Source organism: Bos javanicus, chromosome 23 (assembly GCF_032452875.1).
Source record: "Bos javanicus breed banteng chromosome 23, ARS-OSU_banteng_1.0, whole genome shotgun sequence".
Classification (NCBI taxonomy): domain Eukaryota; kingdom Metazoa; phylum Chordata; class Mammalia; order Artiodactyla; family Bovidae; genus Bos; species Bos javanicus.
This window is the reverse complement of record NC_083890.1, coordinates 45,744,437-45,767,671: the sequence shown is the minus strand read 5'-3', so window position 1 is coordinate 45,767,671 and position 23,235 is coordinate 45,744,437. Positions and strand designations below refer to the sequence as shown.

At 44.7% G+C, this 23,235-nt stretch overlaps 1 protein-coding gene across 5 annotated transcripts in view; it reads right to left on the bottom strand.

The window, feature by feature from the left end:
- MAK (male germ cell associated kinase) overlaps positions 1-23,235 on the bottom strand; it is a 49,806-nt gene that overhangs the window by 7,417 nt on the left and 19,154 nt on the right. For all 5 annotated transcript variants that reach the window (XR_009732993.1, XM_061398877.1, XM_061398879.1 and 2 more), the window contains exons 6-12: positions 22,149-22,281; positions 16,435-16,606; positions 15,295-15,462; positions 11,064-11,375; positions 7,533-7,705; positions 5,932-6,080; positions 189-320 (exon numbers count right to left, since the gene is read on the bottom strand). Coding sequence is in view for 4 of the 5 variants with exons in the window: in XM_061398877.1 (XP_061254861.1) it covers positions 189-320; positions 5,932-6,080; positions 7,533-7,705; positions 11,064-11,375; positions 15,295-15,462; positions 16,435-16,606; positions 22,149-22,281 (1,239 nt within the window). In the remaining variant the exon portion in view is untranslated. The remainder of the gene's footprint in view (positions 1-188; positions 321-5,931; positions 6,081-7,532; positions 7,706-11,063; positions 11,376-15,294; positions 15,463-16,434; positions 16,607-22,148; positions 22,282-23,235) is intronic.

Genomic DNA, 23,235 nt, shown 5'->3' with positions numbered 1-23,235 from the left:
GAACCCACAGAGAAGTTAAGATCTAGCTAGTGATTTCCTGAAAACTCTCCATGCTGAGGACCAGCTGGAAACCCTCCTTTGCCCCCAAAGGCACCTTGGTTGGAAGAAGGCAGCCAGTACATTTAAAAGTAAAAATCTGCAGAAGGAGAACGATGCAAATTCATACTTTGGATGCAATCTTGCTTTACCTGTGTTATTCCTTCTGAAAGCAAGTTCTGCCCCCAAGGGTCCCAGTGACTTAGGAAACAACCGGTTGTTCCAGACATACGGGTTCATATCCTTTCCACTGGCAACCATGGACACGTTCTTGGGGTTGACACCTTAGAAGGACAAAACAGTCATTTCAGAGGTTAGAGTGCGATTGTAAACTTGAAGGAGAAATATACATTAAAACTAAGACTAGAAATAACTTGGGGGAATGGAAATAAATTTTGGCTGTAGGATAGCAAATATTTGCTATGTGACACCTTCCTAACCCTCAATACAATAACCTGGAATCCTCACAGTGTCTTTTAGAAATGTAAGGTGTTTTTTTTTTTTTTAATGCAAATAAACATTGGACATTTCCTGCTAAATGTTTCGTAAAAACTGAGATGGCACAAAAATCTTCCAAAAGACACTTCCGTGTCACTCACTCATTTTGAGTGTGCGATCTACGCCAGACCCTTCTTGGTTGGTTTCAAGCTGGGAAAACATTCTGGATTCAGCTGGAAAAGCAGACATGTGGCCAAGAACCCAGGGGAACTGAGAAGTTGGAAAGTACACATAAAGATTCATCTGGCAAGCTTATTTGCATGTCAGATACAGTAAAATCTCAACAATTTATTTATGATTTTCCAAAATCTGGGAAAGGTGGAATCAGCCTTTGTTACCCAGTGGTCAGAAGGTGTTGGCTTAATATGTTTTAAAGAGATTTGAACACTTCCTGAACTTACTGTCTTTTTACTGATAATTAAATTTGGTTCAGTTTAGGAGACACCAGAGACATTACACTGTCTAAGCCTCTGGGTTGTATGTGTATGGTTCTCTACCACTAATGTAGTGAGTCAGAAGCTGGCCCCAGGTGATACAGGCTCTGGCTTTTCACAGAGCTTCTTGGCAAGGTTTCACGTTTCTGAGACATATAATATCCCCGGTTTTAAAGCCAGAAACACTCCTGGTGGTTCTGACTTGAGCCTCAAGGTTACTTATCATCAGTTCTCTAAGGAAACACTCCATCAGGTAAATCATTTCCCTTTATTATAGGATGTAGCTCCTTATGGATTTTGGTTTCTAATAAAATACCTACAAATAGAACTACAATAAGCAATTACCCAACAATAAAGAAGATGCACCAAGTAGCAATTACTCAGGTTAAAAACATCTTTAAATATTTACCCACAATGAAGGTATCAGGTCAGGGGGGAAAACTACAAATCTATCTAGGTGAACATTTTTTATAGTTCAACAAAGAATGAGCCCTGAATAGTTATTTTAAGACAATTAGCCTTGCAATACTCCGAGTTCTTAAAAGGACATACATACTACACTTTTGAAGGTAACTGCTTCAATTCTTTGTCTTTTTAAAGATTTCCGTTTTCTTGGAAATAGACAAAATGTAGAATTTTAAAACATGTATTAGTTTACAGGCTTTTCTAGACCACCTTCTTAAACTAAACAGTCTTAAAGAGACGCAGAAATCACTCTACTATCATCCCTCCTCTCAAAGGAAGTTAAAAAGTCAGTTAGCAAATATTTACCGAGCACTTCCCGCATGCCAGGCAGTGTGTGTGGCACTGGGGAAAAAGTGGTGAACAGAACAGACCCGTCTCTGCCCTTGTGGCTCTTACCATCTGCTGCTGCTGCTGCTAAGTCGCTTCAGTCGTGTCCGACTCTGTGCGACCCCATAGATGGCAGCCCACCAGGCTCCCCGTCCCTGGGATTCTCCAGGCAAGAACACTGGAGTGGGTTGCCATTTCCTTCTCCAATGCATAAAAGTGAAAGGTGAAAGTGAAGTCGCTCAGTCGTGTCTGACTCTTAGCGACTCCATGGACTGCAGCCCACCAGGCTCCTCCGTCCATGGGTTTTTTCAGGCAAGAGTACTGGAGTGGGGTGCCATTGCCGTCTCTGCTTACAATCTACTCTGATAAAAAGGGAGACATCAACAGCTGTAGAGAAGCAATTAGCAGTGTGGGGATTATTTAGAAGAATCTCATGCCGAGGGGACAAAAAACAGAAGCAACTAAGCCAGTCTTTATTTTAAAAAGGTACTTTAAAGCTGAAATGTGAATCATGCTGGGGACTTGGTAGTTGGTAGGGAAGTGTGTTTCTGGAAGGGAAAAAACCTGGAGCCAATCCCAAGGATGGAGGAGGGTGGGGGGAATGGGACCTGGCCTGAATGGGGCTGGAGTGGGGGGCGAGCGGGTGGCAGATCCCAGAATTCATGTCTTGCTAAGAAATTGAAAATACAGTTGGGAGGGGCACACACAGAAATGACACAGGATGCTGGATTCACCAGGTAGAAGGAAGGACTGTATGTGACGATGAGACTCGAGAAGGGTCCACCAGAGCCAGGTTTCAAAAGTGCCGGAACCGGGAGTGAGACCAGAGGGCGTCCCAGAGCTGGTTAGCATGTCCTCCGTACACTCTATTGGCAACAACTACCTTGAGATCATTAAGTACCTAAGGCTTACAGGGCGAGCTGATGACCACAGTCCCACCGTAAGAAACAAAACAGAACCGCAGAGTCGCGCTCCAGTTCACAGCCGGTCAGCAGCAGGTCAGTAACTGTGACTCTTGTGTCTCTCTCCCTGAAGGCCAGTGTCACAGATCTGCCAGTCCTTGTAGTATAATGTCATGCTGCCCTGAAATTACATGGCACATTTCGGGAGCTCCCATGATCCTGAAGGTTGATGCTTAATAAGACCTTAATACTTGGCTTTACAGTTGAAAAAAAAAAGGTGGGGCCCAAAAGTAATATTCTCTGTTATTCCTGAAGATATTCAATGAGTAACTATGGACCGTAAATAAATGTCAAAGGTCACTTTTGTGTATCTGTTCTCTGCTGGCTCACAGTAGGTGCTCAATAAATGTTTGTCCAAGTGACTGAGCTGAGCTCAATTCTAGTTTCAATTCTCACCCAGCTCTAGAGGGGCCATCTTTGAGACAGAACATGTCAGAACAGGGTACAGTAAGGCTCAGGTTTAGATTGCAAACAATTCATTCTAATTTTGAGTGTTTCTTCAGTTCAGTCGCTCAGTTGTGTCTGACTCTTTGTGACCCCATGAATCGCAGCACTCCAGGCCTCCCTGTCCATCACCAACTCCCGGAGTTTACCCAAACTCATGTGCATTGAGTCAGTGGTGCCATCCAGCCATCTCATGCTCTGTCGTCCCCTTCTCCTCCTGCCCCCAATCCCTCCCAGCATCAGGGTCTTTTCCAATGAGTCAACTCTTCACATGAGGTGGCCAAAGTATTGGAGTTTCAGCCTCAGCATCAGTCCTTCCAATGAATACCCAGGACTGGTCTCCTTTAGGATGGACTGGTTGGATCTCCTTGCAGTCCAAGGGACTCTCAAGAGTATTCTCCAACACCACAGTTCAAAAGCATAAATTCTTCGGCACTCAGCTCTTTTCACGGTCCAACTCTCACATCCATACATGACCACTGGATAAACCATAGCCTTGACTAGATGGATCTTTGTTGGCAAAGTAATGTCTCTGCTTTTTAATATGCTATATCGGTTGATCATAATTTTCCTTCCAAGGAGTAAGTGTCTTTTAATTTCATGGCTGCAATCACCATCTGTAGTGATTTTGGAGCCCCCAAAAATAAAGTCTGACACTGTTTCCACTGTTTCCCCATCTATTTCCCATGAAGTGATGGGACCAGATGCCATGATCTTCGTTTTCTGAATGTTGAGCTTTAAGCCAACTTTTTCACTCTCCTCTTTCACTTTCATCCAAGAGGCTCTTTAGTTCTTCTACATTTTCTGCCATAAGGGTCGTGTCATCTGTATATCTGAGGTTATTGATATTTCTCCTGGCAGTCTTGATTCCAGATTGTGCTTCTTCCAGCCCAGCGTTTCTCATGATGTACTCTGCATAGAAGTTAAATAAGCAGGGTGACAATATACAGCCTTGACGAACTCCTTTTCCTATTTGGAACCAGTCTGTTGTTCCATGTCGAGTTCCAACTGTTGCTTCCTGACCTGCATACAGGTTTCGCAAGAGGCAGGTCAGGTGGTCTGGTATTCCCATCTCTTTCAGAATTTTCCACAGTTTATTGTGATCCACACAGTCAAAGGCTTTGGCAGTCAATAAAGCAGAAATAGATGTTTTTCTGGAACTCTCTTGCTTTTTCGATGATCCAGCGGATGTTGGCAATTTGATCTCTGGTTCCTCTGCCTTTTCTAAAACCAGCTTGAACATCTGGAAGTTCACGGTTCACATACTGTTGAAGCCTGGCTTGGAGAATTTTGAGTATTACTTTACTAGTGTGTGAGATGAGTACAATTGTGTGGTAGTTTGAGCATTCTTTGGCATTGCCTTTCTTTGGGATTAGAATGAAAACTGACCTTTTCCAGTCCTGTGGCCACTGCTGAGTTTTTCAAATTTGCTGGCATATTGAGTATAGCACTTTCACAGCATCATCTTTCAGGATTTGAAATAGCTCAACTGGAATTCCATCACCTCCACTAGCTTTGTTCGTAGTAATGCTTTCTAAGGCCCACTTGACTTCACATTCCAGGATGTCTGGCTCTAGGTGAGTGATCACACCATCGTGATTATCTGTGTTTCTTAGGCTTCAATTTACAGCCATGCTTCTGACCCAGAGTAAGCAGAATTGGTTAGAGCTTTCTGGTTAAAAAGGAAACAATCAGACAGGTCTCAGATACCCTGAAATAACTTGAAAACTACATTAGGAAACAAGCAGAACTGGGAAAAGGGTGTTTGGGATCCATTTATCCTCTGCCCCGGCAGCTCAGATGCTAAAAGAATCTGCCTGCGATGCAGGAGACCCGGGTTTGATCCCCAGTTCGGGAAGATCCCCTGGAGAACGAAATGGCAACCCACTCCAGTATTCTTGACTGGGGGATCCCATGGACAGAGGAGCTTTATGGGCTACAGTCCACAGGGTGGCAAAGAGTCAGGAGATGACTGAGCCACTAATACTATCGTCTGCTGAAAATTTTACAATCGCCTTTCCCACCACCAGAGGGCGAACTTCTATAGATAACAATCACTGATTTTATTTCAGTGAGGTGGATTCAGTTTTAAAAAAAAAAAGGAAAAATGTCCCCCAGGAATCTGTGTTCGGAAAACCCTGTTACACCCCTGCTCTCGCAGTCAGAACAGAACCTCCTCATGGTTTCAACACCAGAACTGACACTGACTGGGGCCTTGCACCTTTCCAAAGTGCACCCTCTCTTATGGTCTTAATAATTCCCACTCCTCTCACCGCGGTCCTAAGGACTTCAGTCCCAGAACAAGTCTTCGCCCTCTCTGCCCAGATATGGGCAGCAGGCCCGCGACCAGTCCCCCGACCCCTTTTGAGCCCCTAAGCGTGGTCTACCTAGCAGCTAGATGATCTTTTAAAAGCACACATCAGATTATTTAGGGAACATATATAAATTCTATCTGTTTAAAAAAAAAACTTGTAATGGGACTGCAGAACTGTCTGAATAAAGTTTTGCGTTTATGAAGGCGCAGCTTTGGTGGGGAGGGTGGTGTTTCTCTAGCACACTCATCATCTTGACTTGCGGCTCCCAGGCGTCCCTTGAGCCCATTTCACAGAGGCAGAAGGTCCAGAACAGTACCTGGTGACAGGCAGGCCAGCGGAGGGCTGCAGCGGCGGGTCACGGGCGCCCTTTGGTCAAAGACTCAGAGGCCCTGGAGCATGACCTGCTAGCATGCTTTCGCCACCAGGAAACACTTTGTGGTCTCTACTTACCCGGAAGGTATCTTGACTGTTTCAAATAGTACTGTTTGGCCGTGGAAGCAGCTGACAGTTCCGAATCTGATTTCAGGGTAACAGCAGCAGGTAAGCTCTTGTTTTCCCTTGTTGAGTAGCTGGAGCCCGCGGGCACCGACTCTGGAAGCCTCGAAAGTCAACACGAAGGGGTGTCACCGGGTGGGGAAGAGCAAGGTGAGCCGCTCGGCGCTCCCCCACCCTCTGCACACCTTTTCAGACCCGCCACTGGTTTCCGATAAGACGCCCCGAGTGTCAACTCCAGCTGAGCAGAGACACTGCAGTGCACAGAAATCGTTCCCGATACTGGACAGCGTACAGCACAAAGATTTTAGAACTAAGCAGCAATCGCCCTGAGTACAGTGTGTTTCCGTTTTTTTTTGTCTACACCTGCGGCAGCTGTGGCTTCAGGATGTGGCAAGATGTTGTGTTGAAAGGGGAGAGACTCTCAGCCGTGTCCACCCGTCTACTCCGGGGGTGCGGCTCCACCAGGGTGTTGGGAAACACTTTGGGCTGGGCTAAGGAGGGCTGCAGTGGGAAGAAGGGCTAGGAGAGATCCCAGACAAAACTTCCGGTGAGCCTAATGCCCTGCAGGGAAATAACACGTTGGTGAGACATGCCTGGAGAAGGGACCCACGCTGCCCACCACGCCCACCTCCCCCAGCCCCGGTTTGATGCCCGAACGCAGGCCTTCGGCATGCCGGCCTGGCTCTGTCTAGCGCAGAGGCCATTTCTCTGAGCAGCGGCCATCACTGCCAGAGGAGACAGCTGTGATTTTGTGTTTTTTTTGCTGCCTGTTGCTCTGCATGTGGCCCTTCACCACAACCTTCTCCCGGCTCCTCTGTGGAGGCCTGGCCACACTGGCTGCTCTCGTCACCTGTCTGATCCCCGGCCTCCGTGCTCACCCCCGGGAGATCCCCACCCACTCGACCCCCTGGGAGATGGACACTCAGGTGACTGGTCCTCTCTGAACCACTGGCCACAGCTTTGGGGTGGCCCTGGACACCGGGAGACCCTTCATGAGAAACAGCCCTACTGGAGGTTCAAGAGGGAGGGGACACATGTAATCATGTTGATGTCGGGCAGAAACCATCATAATATTGTACAGTAATTATCTTCCAATTAAAAATTTAAAAAGAGACTGCTAGAGATATCAAGCTTTCAAGAAAAGTCCAGAAAACGAGCAAAAATGTTCAGAGCAGCAAGCAAATGATCCACTCTGAACACTACTGGCAGAGGAAACCATGACCTTTGTAGACTGTGCTTGGCTTTTTGCAAAGAGGCGTGTGGGCTTCAAAGGGCAGTGATGGTGGATCGTAATTCAGCGGGGGCACACTCAACGCTGCACCTGATAACCCCTCACCCCACACCCTCAGCCAGTGATCCCGAGACTCGTTCCTGTGCGGAGTCAGGGGTCTAAACTTCCCCAGAGGGAAGCGCAGAGATCTGGGTTTGAGAGAAGAAAACACCACCAAGCTACTTCTTACCTTTTGCCATCTACACTCATTTGCGCTTAATGAGTAGAGTCAAGTTGACGCGGGCTGAAAATATATGTTCCTGAGAAAACGTGAGCCCTCCCTTACCGAAACGGAGACTCCTTGCTCCTCGTCTCCTTGGATGAGCCCATGCTTGGCTTCTTGGAGTGGGAGGCTCCAAAGTCGCTGTCCTCCAGGTCTGCCCAGCCGTCTCCAGCCTTGCACACGGCCTGGCCCCAGCGCCTCCGGGCGCCTTTGTGGCCCAGGGCGCCGCCCGGCTTCTGTGGTGGGAAAGCAGCGTCGCCGTCTTTAATCGGGGGCCGAGGGCCTACTGTGTGCAGGCTGCCACATTCGGCGCTGCCTGTCCCCGTCCTCAAGGGGCTTTCCACAGTTAAGGAGACACACGGGCACGCAGTGTTTTAAGACGCTGACAAAGGCAGCGCAGGTTAAAAGTGTGATAGGCTGTTGAGAAAGATCTCCGTGAACCTGGGTTGCGGGAGGCTTGAGTACTCAGGCTCAGAGCTGAGTCTTCGTTGACGTGTAATCTAGAAAACTCCCGTGGGTGGCTATTTGGGCAAATGACCTAACTTTTCAAAGCCTTAGTTTCCTTCCCCTTAAATGGTGGTGTGTGTGTGGGGGGATACAGTGTTCATATCTTAGTGGTTTTGGATTTGATAGTAAAATATATCAAAAGTTTTTAGCAGGGGCCCTTGCCTGTATGGGCTTCCCTGGTGGCTCAGCTGGTTAAGAATCCACCTGCAATGTGGGAGACCTGGGTTTGAGCCCTGGGGTGGGGAAGATTCCCTGGAGAAGAGAAAGGCTACCCACTCCAGCATTCTGGCCTGGAGAATTCCATGGACTGTATAGTCCATGGGGTCACAAAGAGTTGGACACGACTGAGCGACTTTCACTTCCTTGCACGTAAGTGTGACTGTATTAGGTATGTTAGGTATTGTTGTTGTTATTCTACAGTTTGGAAAAGGAAATGGATGAAGTATATCTTTTTAATAGAGAAGTGTCAGTGGGTGTTCTGGGGAGAAAATGTAGACGGAGTTGAGTGGACTGGATGTGTTGTGCTGTTGGAGGACGAGGCTGTAAAGACAGACGGGTGCTCTGTGATGCAGGACTGTGCATGAATCCCTAAGACATGGCAGCTGTCCTCTGGACCACGGAGAACGCTGGATGTTTTTGAGCTAAAAAAAGTCATGTGATAAAGGCCCTTTTTGGGAAAGGTCAGGCTCCTCAGAGAGGAGGCCTGTGCAGTTAGAGTGGCATGCAGTGACAAGGACAGCAGATTCATCATGGCTGGAATGCTCGAGAAAGCACACGCTTCTGTTAACAAGGAATAAAAGGTGTGGACTCAGTGTCTCTCTGAACAGAGGTCAAGGTGAGTGTGGCAGACACTGCTGGTTGCCCCCTCAGTAGCCACCCTCCTCTGTCTCCTTCCTAGGATTCTCTTCTGGGTGGCAGTCTGCCCATGTAAAATAGCTAAAACAAAATGCCAGCCTCCCTCGCAGCTCTGTGTACCCAGGGGACACGATCTAGCCAGTGAGATGAAGTGCCCATCTGTTGGGAGGGGCTTCCAGGAGGGACAGCGTTAGGCTCTGCTGGTGGCGTGTGCCTGTGTGTTTCACGCTTGCCCCCTTGGGGATGGCAGACACCACCCCAGGGAGCAGCAGCCATCCATGGGACCGGGAGCCCCCCGCTGAGCGTGGTGGTGGGGACAGGGAGACAGGGCAGTCCGGTGCTCTTTACAAGCGGCACCAGCCCTGGCTGGCCCACCACCCGCCTTCTTGCTATCAGAGAAAAACACCCCTCCTGGTTTAAGCCACAAGGGGTCAGGTTCTGTCTTAAGTCACCGAGTGTGGTCCTACAGGACACAGAGAAGGAGAGGCAGGCGTGACTTCACAGCGCGAGCCCGGCTTCTCAGAGGGGTGGCTCCATTAATAAGGAATGAGGAAGACCTAGGCTGGGGCAGACAACGAGGCGGTTTTATTCAGATTAACGTGGGTGTTCTGGGGCTCACGTAAACTCATGTAAAAGGTGACTGAGAATTGGGAATTTGGAAGCAAGGTCAGCAGATTCAGCTGCATTTGAAGCAAGAAGATGCTTAAAGAGTGGATATGCCATTGCTTGAAGCTCATGGTGCCATAGTGATGGGTGATGAACAAAAGTGGTGTTTGAGAGAGAATGAGCTCCAGACTAAGGAGAACAAGGAGATCCAAAGCCTCAGATGGGCAGAGTTAATCAAAGTTATCCTTGTCTGAGCCCGAGACTCGTATTTCAGTTGAACTCTATGTTAGGAGCTGCTGAACAACGCCAGTAACATCTAGTCGTCTTATGTCTGAGAAGATTGGAAAAGGGAAAGCATTAATAACTTTTATAAAGTAGCAGGTGGATTTTTACGAACTCTACAGTAGTAAGTTTGGTACCAGCTGAGGGCAAAGACTAATGGCAGTTACTAAAAGAGACAGCGTGCTAGGAAGGAAAGGCGGTAAATTGTTCAGGTCACTTTGGGAATGCACACGGGGGCTGCATAGTGCAAGGCGCTGAGTAGCTACGACTGAATTTCCTTATCTTTCCCTCCCGGTACGAGTCACCATTTTATGTGCCTTTCAAGGGGAAAAAAAAAAGATAACCCTTGATGCGTGAGTGAACACCGTTCCGGAACTGTGGTGGTGATTCACCCACCACAGGTATTTCCTACCTGCTCTCTGCCGCTAGTTCTGGAGAAGGGGAATGAAGGACAGGGAGGGGACTCGGGGAGTCAGCCATCAGTGAGTTCCAGCGGAGCCTGAGAGGGAACTGGGGGTGTGTTTCTCCTGGAGAAAACGGCAGGTAAGGTAAGGCTGCCTTTCCAGTATCTGAAGGCTGCCTTTCTGAAAGACTGATTCACTTTTATTAAAAGCTACAGAAACCAAGGACTTCTCTGGTAGCCTGGTGGTTAAAAATCTGCCTTCAAATGCAGGGGCTATAGGTTTGATCGCTGGTCTGAGAGCCAAGATTCCACGTGCCTCCCGGCCAAAACAAAACCAAAACAGAAAATGGAAACAATACTGTAACAAATTCAATAAAAACTTTAAAAAATGGCCCACATAAAAAAAAAATTTTTTTTTTGAAACCAGATTTTCGTTCACTGTGAGGAAGAACTTTCTAGTAGTCAGAATTGTCCGAAAGGTAACGTGGACTCCTTAAGACCCTCAGGGTGGTTCAAAATCAGTGTGGACATTTACTTATTTATTCATTCAACAGATATTTTTTGAGAATTTACCACATGCCAGACAGCTTCTCTGGTGGATCAGATCATAAAGGGTCTACCTGCAATGCAGGAGACCTGGGGTTTGATCCCTGGATTGGGAAGATCCCCTGGAGAAGGGGATGGCTTCCTACTGCAGTATTCTTGCCTGGAGAATCCCATGGACAGAGAGCCTGGTGGGCTACAGTCTATGGGGTCACAAAGAGTTGGACAGGACTGAGCAACTCACACTTTCACTTTTAGACACTGTTCTGGGTTCTGGGTCTGTACTGATAAACGAAACAGACAAACATCTTTTATATCTTCCCCGACACTGAGAGAATGCCTAGAAAGGAAATCCTAGTGGAACCAAACCATCCAAAGTGTCATATTGGGCTACTTACGGTGGGCATGCTTTTGACGATACTTGGAAAGAGGGTTGGCGGCCTTTTCTGCTGACTGTGCTGTTTGGGTGCTGGCTGGACACCCACGTTCTGCGGCGGCTGGATAGACCGCAGTGGCTGGTGGCTGTTCTTCAGCTGGGGCGGTCCGGCAGCCTGGTCGTTTATGTCCGGCAGAGACTGAGGTTCTGGATCTGCTGCAGATGGCTTTGGTTCGAGTGGTTGCACAAGCTTATTTAAAGGCTGTTTCGATTCCAAATGATGTGAGGAAGGGCCTAATACTTGACCAACTTGAAAATATGGGTGTTTCAAGGCCTGTAGCAGCATGGAAATAACAAATGAAAAATGGTTTCTCCTAAATTTACTGCGTATACACTACCATCCGGCATTGGGCTAGGCATGTATCACTTGTCTGGGTAAGTTTCAAAGATTTACAGAGCATCCACCTTTTCCCTTATGTGATGACTTTAAAAAGATACCCAGGAAAAAATAATTTGAGAACTAAATTTCATTTAAAAATTTTACAAGTACATGTTAGTAGGAAGAATATAAGACTCACATTCAGTAATTTTCACATCCAGTCAATGCAAAAGCAAATGTTCTTTTAAAGACTTCATATGAAAACAAACTCTAGCTTGTAACATTGGCTGAATTTGAAAAAAATTCAAACCAAAATGGTAGATACTGATAATGGTTTAGACCCCATAAAGGCATTAAGAGAAATGAGTTAAGAAAGCCTTCTACGTAGTTTGTTTTTAATGAAAAACTCTACCATCATATAAAATTCAGGGTTATTCTAACTATAACTCCATATTGACTAGCAATAAAAAAATTCTAAGAAAGACAATAACAAACACATACTTATAAAGCCTAATTTAACAATATGCCAGCAAAGAGAAGATTACTTAGGGGATAGAATATAAAAATACTAGTTAAAACAAGAAAGAAAATACTAGTAAAAATGGTCACTAATTAATTGGATCGGTCATCAAACTGCTGCCATTACGTGGAAGTTGGGTGGGGGGACCTGATGATTGGGTGACACAGTCTTGAGCAGGGGTTCTGGACTGGGGAGACTTTGCCCCTTAGGAGATATTTTTTATTGTCACAAATTCAGGGGATGGGGAGTGCTCCTGGTGTCTAGGCATGCTGCAGGAATGCCGCTAAGTATCCTACAACGAACAGGACAGCCCGCCCCCAACCCGTCCCCTCAGCAAAGAATCATTGGGTCAAAAATGTCAGGAATACCACGGAGTACTCTGGCCACCTGATGCAAAGAGCCAACATCGGAAAAGACCCTGATGCTGGGAAAGATTGAAGGCGGGAGGAGAAGGGGACGACAGAGGATGAGAAGGTTGAATGGCATCACCGACTCGATGGACATGAGTTTGAGCAAGCTCTGGGAGTTGGTGAAGGGCAGGGGAGCCTGGGGTCACAAAGAGCGGGACACAACTAAATGACTTAACGACACCGGGGTTGATGACAATTGGTCTGGAGGCTGTCTGAAGGTTTATCTGCAGCTCAGCTGTGCATATAGATCTTTGTCAGTATTACATGTCTGGATGGGGAGGGAAGTTCCCAGTTCTATTGTTGTGTGTGTGTGTGTGTGTTGGTGGAGGGTGGCTCCTTAAGATAACCAAGTCCAGTTCTCCTGCACCTCCTGCCCTAAGCCAGTCCCCACCCGCCATGTAGAGGCAGAACCATGACCCACAGTGAACTTCTTAGGTGCGCAAGGGCAGATTTTGAAGGAATAGAGGCAGCATCCAGAACTTAACCTCTCCCTAACTATGTCTCCCTGCTTCCACTGAAAAGCCCGGCACTGAAATAGTGAACAAGACAGAGGTTAAGGGCAGGGAGGTATGTTTTGGCAGAAGTCGGGGGGAGTTTTATTCTGAGTTTTCCCCTTAGACACTTCGTTCTGTCCCCTACCACACCCCATGCATGTGTTAATTACACAGACACTGCTTGGTGGAACTCAACCACTGTAGATGATTTAAATACATCAGTGCCTGGCAGCCAGGAGGCAAATTCTGAATCAAGTAGTCTCATTAATTAGCATGTCAGTATTACTCAGGCAAGAATGTACACATTTATAAGAGTGTGTTTTGCAATTTCAAAGCTTCATCTGTAACTTTTCCCCTTTAAGATACCAGCTACCATCCTTAAAGAAACAGGAAATCTTTAAAAATAATAACATTTTTTTCCTGTTTGTTGAGGGAATACTGATTGCATACAATAAGCAATGTATAGAAAGTTCTCAAGAAGAAATTAAAATTATCTCTAAAGCCAACACCAAAGAGAAAACTACTGCTCACATTTTGATGCTTTTCTTTTTAGTATTTCTTTTTAGTCTTTCATTTACATTACCTTTCATATACATACATATGGTGTGGCAAAAAAAAAAAAGTAAATTGTATTTACCATAAAACATAATTGTTAAGTGATAGTAATTACAACAGTGAAGTTACTGGCATAGATACTTACAGTTGCAGAAGCTGTTAAGTCTGTAAATACACATGTATTTATAAAAAATGAAAACAGAAAAGCCTATTACCACTCAAAATGTATTAAACTATGAGAATTCCTAATAGAAAATGACCCTATTAAAATATTTTGTGACTGTGCCTTTTGCCATTTACCTTAATTAACAATATCTCACTTCCACCAATTATTGACTATACAACATTGCACAAATTATGCAATGTCTGAGTTCCTCAGTTTATTTATTTTTAAGCAGTGATAATGTGTACCTAATAAGAGTTTTTGTGAGGACAGTCAGAAATTTTACATAAAGTCCCTGCTCAATAAATATTAGTTATTGTCATTAATTAATAACAGCATTACTGTTATAATAATAATACACGAGTGCTTGCTTGCTTGCTAAGTCGCTTCAGTCGTGTCCGACTCTGTGCGACCCCACAGACGGCAGCCCACAAGGCTCCCCGTCCCTGGGATTCTCCAGGCAAGAACACTGGAGTGGGTTGCCTTTTCCTTCTCCACACGAGTACTAGGGTGGCTCAGATGGTAAAGAATCTTCCTGCAATGCCAGAGACCCAGGATGGATCCCTGGGTCGGGAAGATCCCCTGGAGAAGGGAATGGCAACCCACTCCAGTGTTCTTGCCTGGAGAACCCCATGGACAGAGGAGCCTGGTGGGCTACAGTCCATGGGGTTGCAAAGACTGGGACACGACTGAGCGACTAAGCACACTTATGCCAGCACCTTCACTGTTATAATTACTATCACTTAACAGATTATGACTTTCCTGTAATACACACAATTTATTTTTTTGGCCATGCTGTGAGGCATGTGGGACTCTTAGTTCCCCAACCAGGGATGGAACCCATACCCCTTCCTGTGGTGGAAACGTGGAATCTGAACCACTGGACTGCCAGGAAGTCCCATTACAGATTACTTTAATATTTGATGGGGCAAACTGTCTACCCTTACCACCGTCCCCCAAGTTACTTACTCTCATTCAAGCCTGTCTTGGTTATTCTTTCCTATCTGTTCTTCCAGTTGATCTTTAGAAAATATTTTCCCAAATTAAATTTTTAAAAAGCCAAACCATTATTTGGTTTATTTCAACACTTAATGAATAGTTAAATAAGACCACCATAAAGCCCATAACAACTTTTTAATTTACGCCATTTGCAGATAAAACTGTACTGTTTTTAAGACCACAAGACAAGGTTCCTCTGTAGGTGCTGAAGGTATAAGTGACAAAGAAGCCAAGCGTGGGTGTCACATGCTGCCCTCCTGTGGGAGCCAGAGAGAGGAGGCTCCATTCCCGCGGAGGGACGACCGTGCTGTGTGGAGGGAACAGGACGCCTCTAAACAGCAGGAGAGCAGTGGAAATTCTACGAGACTGTCTAACTGAAGAGATGCTCTTTTACCACACATGACAAGTTGCTTCCTAATTAGCCTGTCCCATGCCTGAATTTTTATCATTAGAGATTGATTCCTTTCAGCCTCAACCTCCATAGGTTCCTCATTTGAACCACAAAACACAGAAAATCACCAGAGTGGCTATTTTTTGCAATCCTTCCAAGAATCTTACATGCCTGGAAGTTAATTCATTAGGTACAGTGCGTGCCTTAAGTTTTAGGGCTTAATTCTCTTGGTAAAACTCTGGTCAAAAATAAACTTGTCTCTGCAAAGGAAGATACCCCAGATATAGTAAAACCTCAAATTAAAAGAAGAAAAAAAAGCTATACCAAGGAGATTTGTCTTACCTGGCTTGCTGTTGGTCGTTTCTTTGGGTCCCAGTTCAACATTTCAGTCATAAGCTGAATGGCTTCGTTACTGGCATTGGGAATAAGAGTTTTTAGGTTTATAGGAACACACTGGGGAAAGCGGAAATTCATAGAGGATGCAAGCTGGTACCCTTCTGGCCAGTCACTCTGTTGAAGGAATATATAAGTGGGGGAGAGACAGCAATAAGAAAATTGTTTTTAGTGATCAGTTTAATACAAACATAATAATATAAGAATCCCTCATGTATGAAGTGTTGACTCATAAATAAATGTGAAAATGAAATAGCCAATGGCATACCTAGCTCAGTGCTACAAATAGTATAGAGAGAACACTGAATTAAGAGTTAGGGGAAAAATGAGAAGGCACTTTTATAAATTTCAAAACGTTAATGATGATGGTGATGATGGCACCCAGGTGAGTTTGAACAACTAAGGACAAGTGATTTACAAAGAGAATAACTATTACAAAGATCCGCATTATATGTTAATGCATTGCCTCCAATGTCAAAAACTGCACACAGCTGGGAAATGACAGTTTTGTTAAACTTTTAATAGCTGCGTTAACTTGTCTAATATTAAGTACGAGGCACACACCCAAGTAAGGTGTAATTATATATATTTAAACTTATTAAATAAGTACAACTCAGAAAGTGAAGTCTAGCTGAGTGCAATAGTTAATTGAAAAGTCCTAATTTCAAGAAATTAAATATCTGTGGCAGAGGTATATAAAAGTAAACAAGAAAAGGTTAAGAGAATATAAAATCTAGGACACTTGGCATTAATAAAGTGATTCCAATGGACATTCAAGAACAAGGAGGAAAGATTCTGAGCAAGGATGTCTCCGTATCCATCAGCTGGTCATCTGCTCGAAGTTAAACATATAGAACTCTAAATATAGAAAATCCTCCCTTATGTTCTTCAAGGGAGGCAAGCACCATTTTTCCACAACCTGATAGAATTCTAGCTTCTGCAATCCTCATTCCATCCCAATTTAAAAAAAAAAGATTATAAGAAAATTAACCGTTAAAGCATAAGCCTATTTGAAAAATTCAAATACCAGCTAGCTTGCCAAAAGTTATAAATAATGAAAAGTTACAACTTAGGGACAAGAGTACTTACTTTTTTAGGAGTCCCTAAAACCTGGCAAATCTTAAAGATTTCATCGACCTCACTTGTCCCTGGGAAAAGTGGTCTTAATGTATATAGTTCAGCCATTATACTGCCGACAGCCCACACGTCGATGGGAGAGCTGTAAGCTGAAGATCTTAATAAAACCTCAGGAGCGCGATACCTATGAAAAGAGAACACAAAACTGAACAGGGCATTCTGGGTGTCGTTCATGAGACGGAGGGACAGCAGGCTCTCATTTTGTTTGGTTGTATATTCCAGTCAAGGACTGGGTGTTAAATGCCTTCTGTGTATCAGGCGTCTGCACAGTGGGTTGGGTTTCTATTGGATGGAGCAGATTTCTCCTGACCACATACATGTAGCGGAGCTCGAGACAAATATCAATGAAATGTCCAAGTGACCTAAGATAGGAACTCCAACAAACAGATGTGAAAATGCTATATAAAATACTAAGGAAAGGGGGGGAAGCTCTGAATGGAAGCAGATATATCCTAAATGGGAACAGCTGTATAATTTTACAATGCATTACATCCTGATACATTCATATGAAGGACAGAAAACAAAAGATTAACAAAGATTATCCCTGAGTAGTGAGCTTTTTCCCCCCCTTTTTTAAGTTTATTTTATTCAAGTATAGTGATTTACAATGTTGTGTTAATGTCTGCTGTATAGCAAAGTGATTCAGTTATACGTGTATACATTCTTTTTCATAGTCATTACAGTTTGTCACGGGATATTGAGTATATCCTGTGCTTATTTATCCTTTTTTTTTTTTTTGCTTATCAGTTTGAAAGCAGCAGTTCCTCAACTGACTCAATTCCCTTAATTGATAATATAGTATATTCACAGAGTTGTGTATCCATCATCACAATCAACTCGAGAACATTTTCATTATCCCCCAAAGAAACCCCACATCACTCCAACAGCCCTGGGTCCAGCGTCTCTAGTCTGCCACCTATCTATTGATTTGCCTGTTCGATCACTTCACATCAATGGGACCATACACTATCTGGTCTTTTGTGACCAGCTTCTTTCACTTAACATGTTTTCAAGGTTTATCCATGTTGTAGCATGTATCAGAACTTCCTTCTCCACAAGCTGGAATCAAGATTGCTGGGAGAAATATCAACAACCCTAGATATGCAGATAATACCATACTAATGGCAGAAAGTGAAGAGGAACTGAAGAGTCTCTTGATGAAAGTGAAAGAGGAGAGTGAAAAAGCTGGCTTAAAACTCAGCATTCAAAAACTAAGATCATGGCATCCAGTCCCATCACTTCATGGCAAATAGATGGGGAAAAAGTAGAAGCACTGACAAATTTTATTTTCTTGTGCTCCAAAATCACTGCAGACAGTGACTGCAGCCCCCAAATTAAAAGACACTTCCTCCTTGGAAGAAAAGCTATGACAAACCTAGACAGTGTACTAAAAAGCAGAGACATTACTTTGCCAACAAATATCTGTATAGTCAAAGCTATGATTTTTCCAGTAGTCATGTGTGGATGTCAGATTTGAATAATAAAGAAGGTTGAGTGCCAAATAATCGATGCTTTCAAATTGTGGTGCTGGAGAAAACTCTCGATAGTCCCTTGGACTGCAAGGAGATCCAACCAGTCCATCCTAAAGGAAATCAACCCTGAATATTCATTGGAAGGACTGATGTTGAAGCTGGAGCTCCAGTACTTTGGCCACCTGATATGAAGAGCCTACTCTTTGAAAAAGACCCTGATGCTGGGAAAGATAGAAGGCAGGAGGAGAAGGGGATGACAGAGGATGAGACGGTTGAATGGCATCACCGACTCTATGGACATGAGTTTGAGCAAGCTCCAGGAGATGGTGAAGGACAGGGAAGCCTGGCGTTCTGCAGTCCATGGGGTCACAGGGTTAGACGTGAGTGACTGAACAACAACAATATTGCACTGTAGGGCTGGACCACATTTTGTTTATCTGTTCATTGGGTGTTTCTACTTTTGGGCTATTATAAATAATGTTGTTATGAGCAGTTACAAGTTCTTGTGTGGACATATGTTTTCATTTCTCTTGGGTGTACACCTGTATGTTTATCCACTGAGGAACTGCCAGACTGTTCGGTGCCATTCTGCACTCCTACCAACAACCTATGAGGGTTCCAATTCCTCCGCATCCTTGCCAACACCTGTTACTATGTTTTGATAGTTTTATGAGGCAAAACTATTTCAAACGTTTTGCCAGGTTTAGATACTGAAAACAAATTGTTTCAGTTTCACTCCATTTCAGTACAGGATCTAAATTTACCCAGCTGAAAATAGAAGCTCCTTAAAAAGATTCTTCCCCACAAGAGGAGACTTTCCAATTCTAACTATACATTTAAACAGATAAAAACTAGTATACTTTGAGCTCTTAGCATTTAATCTGTTCAGTTCCTCTTTTGCTTTTATAGGGATAAAAATCATCTTCCTGTTTGCAAGCCTCCTTTTCAATAATTCCAGTTTGCTATAAACTTCAGAACTGTGAGTTTTGGGCACTGTTTATCAAAAATTCTGAAGGAAGATTTCCAAGGGATTTGAAACAAAATGCAACCAAAATATAAAGGGATTATGTACAAAAAAGCTAGGTACTACTGTAAATTATTGAAATTGACTTACAAAGTAGTTTTTCAAAGGTTCAAACAATTCTAAAATTCGAATGACAGCAAAGAGAGAAAAATACACAGCCATGCTGCAGCAGTCTTTGAAGTCAACCTCAATGTCATCAAAGAAAATTTGTGGTTTGGTTAGGCTCTGTCTGTGTGTGTGTGTAATGTGTATATTTTGACAACTGCAACTTGTTATTTTGTTAGAATGTACTTTAGAAGCCTATTTGGAAGCAGTTACAAAACAGATGTGCATCATCAATACCCTTCAGCTTTCTAGGTTTCTTAATTTAGTAAGAATACTGTTTTAATGATGTTCAGCATCATTAAAACTTGTATTTGGTTTATCACTTCAAAAAGAATGCTATTTTCAATGCACAAGTTTTTTAACCAAAATTAAGTAGCATTCCCAGTCATGTCAGCCATTTCACTTTTCAAAGAATGACCTTCCTAAAGCTTCATATTGATTCCATGGATTGTGATGAAAAAAATCGAACCATTATTAGAAATAAGGTAACTAGCCAGTTTGAAGACACTCATTTTTTAAAAACTGTTTAAAATTTTTAAAAAAATTAAAAAGAAAAAAAGAGAGCTGGCGTTGTTAATTAGCTGTGTGTTAAAGTGTGACCTTGGTTCACTGTCTCTCATGTTAGCAGCTAAGACTGGGGGAGAAGCAGGAAGCATAGAGTGTCGGGGGATCAGGCGTCAGTCAGCTCACTTTAATGAAACTACCGATCACAGGCCTCGGCCAAGACTGTCCTGAGCAAACCGGGACATACTGCCACCCTTTCCCGGCTCTGTCCTCAGATTGATTCATTCTTTAACCACACTCGCTCCCTCAGTGACCTCATCCAACCCTGTAATTTTAAACACTGAGATCTCCCAAGTTTCCAGCCCAGCCCTGCCCCCTGAACCCAGGTCATAGGGCCCGCCGCCTACTGTGACATCTCAGGGGCACCCCTCACCTGAAAACAGCCTTCCCCAAACCCGGAGCTCCACAGCAGCACCATCCCCATCAGGGCCCACTCCAGCCTCCTGGCTGCTCACCGAAAAGCCCCTGAAGTGCCTGACTCCTTTCCTTACTCCCTTGTCTGATCCCCCATGTCTGCTCTGCCTTAGAAACACACCCCGCATCCTGTTCCTCTCACCACCTTCACGGCCACAAGAGCCAAGTCATTTTCTGCCATCTTCTGCCCCAGTCTCCTCCCTCCTCCTCCCTCCTCTCCTCTCTCCCAGTTCTGCCTGTGCTCCTCTAAATTCTGTTTCCAATCCAGCAGCTCAGAGCCCCCCAAGGGTCTCCCCAGTTCTCGCAGATCAGCAGGCCACCCTCGTCCTTACCATGATCCACAGGGACCTCTGAGATCTGGCCACCCCTCAAACACTCTAACCTCGTTTCCTGCTCTTGCCATGCGTGTTCATTCTACTCTGTGCAGAGTGTTCCTGCCTCCAGGCCTGGTCTCAGCATTTACACTCAGCATTTTCTCCGCCTGAAAAGCTCTCACCGGCATCTCCCCACCCCCGCACCCCAGCATCACTGAGACCTTCTGTTTAAAACAGCAACACGGGGACTTTCCTGGCGGTCCAGTGGCTAAGACTTTGCCTTCCAATGAGGGGATGCAAGACAGTGCAGGACAAGGCCTTCCAACGCAGGTTCGATCAGGGAGCTAAGAGGCAGAAAAACCCAAAACAGAAGGAAAAAAAACCCAGCAACATGCCCTTCCCCTCCCGTGCCGCCTCCAACCCCGTGTCCCGTTCCAGACTTAATTTTTCTCTGTAATAATTTTTTCTCTGTAATAATTTTTCTCAGTATCACTATCTGATACTCAAATATTCTTAATTGCTTTCATTGGAGTATAATATAAATACTTTGGCCAGCTGATGCAAAGAACTGACTCACTGAAAAAGACCCTGATGCTGGGAAAGACTGAGGGCAGGAGGAGAAGGGGACGACAGAGGATGAGATGGTTGGATGGCATCACCGACGTGATGGACATGAGTTTGAGCAAGCTCTGGGAGTTGGTGATGGACAGGGAAGCCTGGCGGGCTGCAGTCCGTGGGGTCGGACACGACTGAGCAACTGAACTGAACTGATACATACAGAAAAAAGCATGTGTCCCAGGAATACAGCTTGCTGAATTTTCACAGTTAGAACGGACCCAGCACCCAGATCAAGGGGCTGCATGTTGTCAGCACCCCAGACGGTCCCTCTCCCGCACTCTTCCGGTCACTTCTGCCCCTCCTCACCCCGCTGTGGAGCCGCTATCCTGACCTTTAACAGCATAGATTAGATCTATTTTTGTTCATTAAATGGAATCCCGTAACGTGCTCTTTTTCCGTTTGGCTCTTGCTCTCCGCACTGTATCCGTGAGATTCATCGAACTGCTTATGCAGTTTCTAGGCCTCTGAATCTCGTTGCTATAAAGCAGTCTAGGCATCACGTCTCAGACTACCCAGACGTGATGAGCTCTGATGTCTTCCGATGGGCCTGTGTATGTCTCTCTGTAGGTAACTCATGCCGTGTTTAATTTGTTCATGGACTGGCTGTCATGTAAGTAGCATGAGGCAGAAATTCTTTTCTGTTTAGTTCTCTTCTGTGTTGTTGTTGGTGTTTAGTCACTAAGTCCTGTCTGACTCTGCAACCCCATGGACTGTAGCCCGCCAGGCTCCTCTGTCCATGGGATTCTCCAGGCAAGGATACTGGAGTGGATTGCCATGCCCTCCTCCAGGGGATCTTCCCGACTCAGGGATTGAGCCTGTGCCTCCTGCATTGGCAGGTGGATTCTTTACCACTGAGCCATCTGAGAAGCCCTCACTTTTGTGCTCCCAGTGCCTAAAATAGTATCCAACAGGAGGTGTTCAGCAAATATTTGTTGAATGAGTGCATGGATGTGTGAAATCCTTTTTCCTTCTCTTTTTATTAATCAAAAGAGTCATGAGCCAATCTTCCACTCTCTCCAAAGAATATTAAAAAAAAAAATTCAGTTCTATATTTTAAGTACTTGATATAGAACCTCCAGAAAGACACAGAACAATCTACTGTAGGAAAACTTCACCAGGGACAAACGTCTCCGGACAGTTGCATAAACTACTCACCATCTGGTGGATACATAGTCCGTATACGGGGGCTGTGACCTTAGTTCTCTCGCAAGTCCAAAGTCAGCAATTTTCACAAGTTCTGGGCCCATACAAAGCAAGTTTTCCGGTTTCATGTCCCTATGGAAAAAACCTTGGTAATGTAGAGAGGAAAAACAATAAATCATCGTATCTGGACATATTTGATTTATTGACAAGATGAAGCTGAACCTCTGTTCTAATTAGGAATGTGAATTTAGGGGGGAAATTAAACCTTATTTATTGTCTATTAAATGATGGGAGGTGGGGACCGTGCTTTCAGAATAATTTGGCAAGGAAATTATACAGTATATATGATGGGTAAAGATAAATATGCACATGTATTTCCTTTCCTTTTCTTTTTTTAATGTTTATTTATTTATTTGGCTACACTGGGTCTCAGCTGTAACATACAGGATCTCTGATCGTCACTGTGGCACGTGGACTCTAGTTGCGGCATGTGGGATCTAGTTCCCTGACCAGGGATTTAACCCAGGCCCCCTGAACTGGGAGCACAGTCTTCGCCACTGGACCACCGGGGACGTCCTCCATTAGTATTTCTGTTTGTGGATCTGATGCGTTCAGGCACTGGGTTAGGTACTACCACATTACGATTATCTCCGTGAATCTGCAAAGCAGCCCTATGGAGGCCCTGTGATCACGAGTGTGTAACAGACGAGAAGGTTCAGCCTGGAGAGAGGCGGCCATGTGAAGCTCAAGGAGGGTTGTGCATCAGTTCACGCCAATGCAGCTGGTCTTCCTGCTGCTGGCAGTTTAACCGAAATTCCTTGAGTATAATCACTTATTTGAGAAGTGCATTAAGTGCAATGGGAATGTGCTTATTTACCGAACTAATGTATAAAATAGATGGTTCCTGAAGCTACACGGCAGCCCTGTGAAAATGAAGCAAAAAGCCCTCCTTGCAAACGTCTAAGGAGTATGCAGAGCACACTGGCTGTACACAGACGGCCTGTATCCTAATGACCCTTCCGGGTGGAGAATTCAGAACGGCCTGCTAATCGGTTGTAGGTGATCGTCATCATTCCAAGAGGGTTTGAGCTCAGAAGAC